Raw genomic sequence first — 7,113 nt, 5'->3', positions numbered from 1 at the left:
ACTAAGTCATGTTTGCTATGTATTTCTTTCTTTAGAGAGAAACAACGGGTTTTAAAAGTCTTATATTTCTCTTTTCTTATAGTACCAGAGAGAAGCTGAGGAGAATCGACCAGCAACAGCACAGCAGCCTACCCTACCAGCATTACTTGAACAACAAAGGAAGTATCATGCAAACTCAAAGGAAGCCAAGAAACTTAACAGGGCTGTAGCAGAGTACATATGCATGGATCAGGTCCCTGTCTATACTGTTGAGAAACATGGGTTCAGACAACTGCTTGGACAGTTAAATAACAAGTATTCCCTTCCTTCACGGAACCACTTCATGTCAACTGAAATCCCTGCCCTATATAATGAAACAAAAGACAAAATCATGGAGAGCCTTAGGGGGAAACCCTTATTTTCATGCACCACTGACTTGTGGACCAGCAGGGCCACGTCCACATTCATGGCAGTAACTCTGCAGTTTATTACAGAATCCTGGGACATGCAGAGCTGGTGTTTGGGCTGTGTTGGGCTGCACTCAGAGCACACGGGGGACAGTTTGAGAGAGGCGTTGGAGGAGATGGTACATGAAACATGGAAGCTGGACATGTCAAATATGGCTGGCAGTGGCATCACCACTGATAATGCCTCAAATAACAAGAAAGCATTTAAGCAGGACTTCACATGGGTCCCCTGCTTTGGGCACAACCTTCACCTAGCCATTAGCAAGGGTCTGGATATAGGCCGTGTGTCTGCAGCACTGTCGAGGCTGAGAAAGACAGTGTCTGCCTTCAGCAGGTCACCAAAGATGTCCCGACAGCTGAAGCAGAAGCAAAAAGAGTTGCAACTGCCTGAACACAAACTGATCCATGATGAGCCGACACGCTGGGACTCAGCGTATCAAATGGTGGCGAGATTTCTGGAACAGCAGCAAGCGGTCTGTTCAGTTCTAGCCGACGATCGGAAGAAATGGCACCTCATGCCTAAAGATTCAGACATTACAATTCTTGAGACTGTAAAAGATATATTGAGCCCTGTCAGCTCTTTCACTGATGCCCTTAGTGGTGAAAAGCACACCACACTCTCCTCTGTCCTGCCCCTAATTTGGAAGTTATCTTCAACTTTGACCATTGAGGAAAATGACAGCCTCCTCAAATGTGAACTTAAAGAAAATATTGGTACAGATCTCAACGAACGATATAACGACGTCGACGGGGCTCTGCAGCTGGTGTTGAACACAGCCACGTTTCTCGACCCAAGGTTCAAGGACAGTTTTGTTATGTTAAGAGACGAGGTCAAACGAAATCTGATGGACACTCGCACTGAAACAGGAAGACAAACACCCGCTCCTCCTCCTCCATGTGCCACTGCCATGCAACCACTACCACTACCAGGCGTACCAGCGAAGAAAAGTAGAACGGATCTGAAGGGACTGTTAACCAGCATACAGGGGGAAAAGAAGGGTCAACATGGTGGTGGCGAGGATGCAGAGGACGCAGAGGCTGAACTAAAAAACGAGTTCACAATATATGAAAAGATGCCTGAACTCAGCGCAGGAGACGACCCACTCGCATGGTGGAGGACACATGAGAGAACTTTACCTCACCTTGCCCAGCTGGCGAAAAAGTATTTGTGCATCTCTGCTTCAAGCTCAGCTTCAGAACGTGTATTTAGTACGTCAGGGCTCATTTGCAGTCCAAGAAGGGCACGGCTTACAGAGGAGCACATTGACATGCTGGTGTTCCTAGCAAAAAATCTGAAAGTTGTAAAGAAACTTTAGGCTAGTACATTATTACACTACTTGCACCACCTTATGTGTGATTAGTCTGAGGCCGTTGAATAAGTGCACTACCTATTTAAAAAGAATTTAACTTGAAAATGCACTTTTTTTTTGTACTTGCACTTTAGTGCCTTTTGAATGTGTGCTTAATGCAAAAAAGTTTGAATTATTGTTTTAGTCATTCTGCTGTCTAAATGCCCTACCTCAAGAAGAATATTGTTTCATTTGCTAGTTGCTGGCTGCTACTTGAAAATGCATAAGATTGCAGTTTTTTTTTTTACTTGAGGCCTTTATATAAGGTATGATAAGGTATAAGTACTAAGTAGGTATTGTGCATCGTTCGGTTCGAGTCCTACAGTTATCAGTACCCCCATCGTTCCTGACGTTATCTGGACGCTTATCCAGGCTGGTCAGACCCCTAGTGGTGATTGCATCCGAGGAGCTCCGGGTCAAGAGCGACTGGACCTGTATATTGGATTACTCTACCCGACGACGGCGAGCCTTCCACGGCTCTTATGCTTTATGTGTATCACTAGGTAATGTAGAAGGTATGAGAAGGTGGTATGAGAAGGTATTAGAAGGTGGTATGAGAAGGTATTAGTAGGTGGTATGAAGGTATTAGAAGTTGGTATGAGAAGGTATTAGTAGGTGTAGGTGGTATGAGAAGGTGGTATGAGAAGGTATTAGAAGGTGGTATGAGAAGGTATTAGTAGGTGGTATGAGAAGGTATGAGAAGGTGGTATGAGAAGGTATTAGTAGGTGTAATGAGAAGGTATTAGAAGGTATTAGAAGGTGGTATGAGAAGGTATTAGAAGGTGGTATGAGAAGGTATTAGTAGGTGTAATGAGAAGGTATTAGAAGGTGGTATGAGAAGGTATTAGTAGGTGGTATGAGAAGGTGGTATGAGAAGGTATTAGAAGGTTGTATGAGAAGGTATGAGAAGGTGGTATTAGTAGGTGTAATGGTATGAGAAGGTAATGCACTACCTAAGAAGAACTTGACTTGAAAATGCATAAGATTGCACTTTTTTCTTACCCTGCCTTTTGAATGTGTCCTTATTGTTTTCACTAATGCAAAAAAAAGTTTTAATTATTGTTTACTACTACTAGTACTAGTAATTTTGCTGTTGTGAAGTTATATATGTTACACATATAGCCCTCGCCCTGTTATCTTTATCAAAACTGTTACCAACTGTAATACAAACAGTTCAGTTTGTCAGGTACATGCAACACAGATTACAGTGAGTGTTTACATCTGTCTGCTTGAGAAAATACTATGTTCTAACTTCTGCATCTGCAATAAAAATGATTGAAGTGAGATGAACAGTTCTTTTTAAATGTGTGATCTAAAGATAAACAAAGGGTTTTAAAAGTGTTATATTTATCTTATCTTATAGTACCAGAGAGAAGCTGAGGAGAATCAACCAGCAACAAAAGCTAAATTTGTTTAAAAAAAAAAAAAAATATATATATATATATATAATATTTTTTTTTTATTTTTTTTTGATATCGAAATGGTATCGAAGTATCGATACTTTTCAAGGTATCGTATCGAAGTCGAAATTCCAGTATTGTGACAACACTAATGTATTGTACCCATTCTGCAATCTGTTAATACAATTGTCAATCAATAAATCAATCAATGTCTTCTGTACCTCTTTGCAACTCTGACAAAAGCTGATAGCCATACTTTGACGAGGGAATAGTTTCCAAATGGAGGAAGGCTGCCATGGCCACAGGCGAGGTTTATAGCATGTAGCCAGAGGACTCTGCTGGAAAGACTGTTCAACCTTCTTCAGCCTGGCTCCCCAATTACTCATCCTCAGTTCCTCAGTAGCCTACTTGCCATCTGATGAAGTTTACAAAGCAAAATGCAATGTTGGTGAAATTATTAAATATTAAAGGTGCAACGTGCAGTTTTGGGAGAGAAATGTGTTTACTTTTTCAAAGCCTGAAATTTGTTGAAACATGTTTATTACAACACACCACTATGAATTGAAAATGGGGGACCCTGATGTAAACAAGACAAAGGTATTTCTCTGGTCTGCATCCCCTTAACAATTGTGTGTATTGAGCTGTACTGTATTGTACCCATTCTGCAATCTGTTAATAAAGTTTTCATTCATTCATTCACACATAGATCTTAGTTGTTCTATATTACGCAATCATAACGCAAATCAAAGCAAAGTCATTTTTGGGGCCCTGTGATATACAGACTATGTTTGTAAACAACATTGCCATTCGTAACGTTATAATTGATTGATTGAAAACTTTATTAACAGATTGCAGAATGGGTACAATACAGTACGGCTCAATACACACAATTGTTAAGGGGATGCAGACCAGAGAAAGACGTTCGTCTTGTTTACACCAGGGTCCCCCATTTTCCATTCATCATACCATTAAACAACAGTGGAACAGTAACTTGTTTTACTTCCGTGTTCCAATCCAAACCCTCTCTCAGGAGGACAGTATGTAGACTCTTTATTAACTTATCTAACAAAACCTACAGTGCATATTTAATACATGCCTATCGGTATTTGGTGGCAACCAGACGAGTAGTAGGCTATGGTGTCAACAGGAAACCTAGGCTACGGCGAACATGTCGTCTACCGTAGTTAGCCTAAGAAAGGTCAGTGTCTAAAATGCTTGTTTATTGTTATATAGGTAGCCCTACGACTGGAATACTGAATTGTCGCACGGCATGTGACACTACGGGTAAATATATATATTGATACTTACACAAACAAACCATAGACACACGTATGATAATACGATGGTTATCTGCGACGATACTCATCTAATGCGCCAGCGAAACACAAAATATGACCAGTGCGCGCGGGCAATTGTCATTGGCGCGTTCGTCCAGCCAATCCATGGAAGCACACTCCTACGCAGAGCTGTCCACTCCAATAGGGGATATCTGCAGAGCCGCAAGCCCAACGTCTGGGCGGGGCTTCGTGGCGTGTACTAGGTTTGAGGCGGGTATTCGTGGCTTGTACTCGGTTTGACTGTGCATTCGGGCTTGTACTCGGTTTGACTGTGCATTCGGGCTTGTACTCGGTTTGACTGTGCAGTAGTCAGTTTGTGCTGTTTATTTTTACAAGCAGTGAAGACTCGACAGCATTTGCATTTCTGTGTTCCGTGTTGCAGGTTAGGGTTAAGGTTAGGGTTAAGGTTAAGGTTAGGGTTAAGGTTAAGGTTAAGGTTAGGGTTAAGGTTAAGTTAAGGTTAGGGTTAGGGTTAGGGTTAAGGTTAAGGTTAAGGTTAGGGTTAGGGTTAAAAATAAACAGCACAAACTGACTACTTCCGGGTTTTACAGGAAACAAAATAAGGTACAAGCCACAACGCCCCGCCCACGCACAGTCAAACCTAGTCCAAGCCACGAAGACCCGCCTCAAACCTAGTCCAAGCCACGAAGCCCCGCCCAGACGTTGGGCTTGCAGCTCTGCAGATATACCCTACTCTCCTTTTGACCAATATGGTCCAGCTGCAGCGCCGGAGAATCCTGGGCAAGCCTGTGGCAGCCACGAACCTACTTTCTATAGAAGCAGCTCGGAGGTGCGCTGTTATATATCGTATAGCTTACGCTCTGCGCCTACTGGAATATATCCCATATCAGTTCTATATACTGAATAAATGTCTCCACATGTACCTATACACACCCATCCGCCTGGCCACACCCCCATCCGCTCCTCTACATAAGCAGGGGTGTGGCCATACTAACAGCTCCTTCCCTATTTTCACCACGGCGAGTGTCTGTATACACCACTTGAGTTTAGTGTAAAATGGTTGGAAAGGAGTTACGTTGAAGAGAAGGAGCTGCGTTGACATTATATCTTTGTTTTCTCTCTCACTATTTTTCGAGGAAATACAGCGATAATGTTTTCGCCACCGGAGTGTCTAGAAGATGATGATCATTCTGACCTCCATTGGAGCTTCGTAGTAGGGGCTCGCGTCGCTGAGCAATCCCCGCCGGCATTACCTCCGGCTCTGCAGTTGGACACGTTGCTTGAGAGGCGCTCTGCAGTGTGAGGGCTGGCGGCCTCTCTGGGGCGGGTGATGTTTTTGCAACGCGGGCGCCAGGTGTGTTGGTTGTGGGGGGAACAGCTACACAGTTTACGAAGATCCTGCCCCAGGCTGGTATCCTTTTTTCGCTGCCTCTTAGCGGCGTGGAGAGGGTTCTGGTTTGATGCCCACGTTAACATGAGCTCCTCATCTGGAGCTTTGTTTTACTGGGACCGTGTTCCGAATCTGCGGTTCAATTCCCCGGGTCTCTGGACAAACGGATACCCTCTGTCGCCGTGCTGGCCCCGCTTTTCAAGATGAAAAACACCCGGCGCGAGGGAGGTGAGCTTGGTGTTTCATTATGAGAATATCTCCATGCTCAAGTCGGCTATAGTCCGCGAGGGGCTTGTTGCCAACACCGCTGTGTCTGGAAAACACCGTTCTGAAGAGGGACGTGTTGCCTTCTTTTTCTCTTCTCTCTTCGGATGAGAAAAGGAAAATGCAGCGTCTGTCTGAAGTGTTGGCCTGTATTGCTTCTCACGTTGTACTGTTGTTCAGTGGTAGCCGTTTAGCTTGCTTCTTAGCTGGGTTGAGCTAACTGTTAGCCAGTTAGCTGTTTAGCTATGACGTTAGCTGCCCGTACGTTCGCTCGGCTGGGAACGTTAGCTTGATGCTATCAGTTAGCCTAGAGTTAGCTGTTAGTTTGTGCTACAACCGTTAAACATTAGCCATGAGAATAGCAGGCCCTGGCACTCTGACTACGACATCATCTTTGACAGAAGATGTAGTCGGGCCTGCACCATGACCGGCTGCAGGAGGGGGGCGTCTCGCCAGAGCAAGGCTCCGGCCATAGCTTCTTTTTGCCTCGCCAGCGAGAGGCCTTTCGTCAACATGGAGACCAGCCTGTGTTGCGGCCTTTCCGTCCTGCGTTCGTTGGTGCAGGTAAGGTGTCCATTGGACATTACCCCACTCTTCCTTCATTCCCCTCCCGAATGTTTTGTTAATAACGATGTTTTTTCCAAAACGTATGTTGCTTCACTACATTTGGAGATACGACATGTGCTGTGTGTGAATTGTCTTGGTCGCTTGTATAAGCTTGGGTAGCATTGGCCAAAGCTTGTCCTTTTCTCTCTACCTAAAAACAGCGTTGTTTTTTAAGTGAGTAAAAATGGACTGGGTTTTTTGTTGTATGATGAGAAGTTGTGTGTGTTCATGTAACGTTAGACAACGTGGCTGAGCCCACAACTGGCTGGGTTGCCCTACAATGCTGTGCATAGTGGCATGTGATCGAGGGATGAGCCCCTCTCTCAGCTTGTGATGACAATAACAGGTGGCAAGTTTTTT

General features: G+C 44.2%; 1 protein-coding gene across 2 annotated transcripts in view; it reads right to left on the bottom strand.

Moving 5' to 3' along the window:
- Nucleotides 1-4,596, bottom strand: part of primpol (primase and polymerase (DNA-directed)) — an 18,500-nt gene extending 13,904 nt beyond the window's left edge. For both annotated transcript variants that reach the window (XM_084319101.1, XM_084319102.1), the window contains exons 1-2: nucleotides 4,504-4,596; nucleotides 3,417-3,610 (exon numbers count right to left, since the gene is read on the bottom strand). In XM_084319101.1, coding sequence (XP_084175227.1) covers nucleotides 3,417-3,581 — 165 coding nt within the window. In that variant the 5' untranslated portion in view covers nucleotides 3,582-3,610; nucleotides 4,504-4,596. The remainder of the gene's footprint in view (nucleotides 1-3,416; nucleotides 3,611-4,503) is intronic.
- Between the last annotated feature and the right edge of the window lie 2,517 nt (nucleotides 4,597-7,113).

The sequence above is a fragment of the Notolepis coatsorum genome, assembly GCF_963971535.1.
Source record: "Notolepis coatsorum genome assembly, chromosome: 7".
Classification (NCBI taxonomy): domain Eukaryota; kingdom Metazoa; phylum Chordata; class Actinopteri; order Aulopiformes; family Paralepididae; genus Notolepis; species Notolepis coatsorum.
The sequence above is the reverse complement of the archived record's forward strand: the minus strand, read 5'-3'. Positions and strand labels throughout refer to the sequence as shown.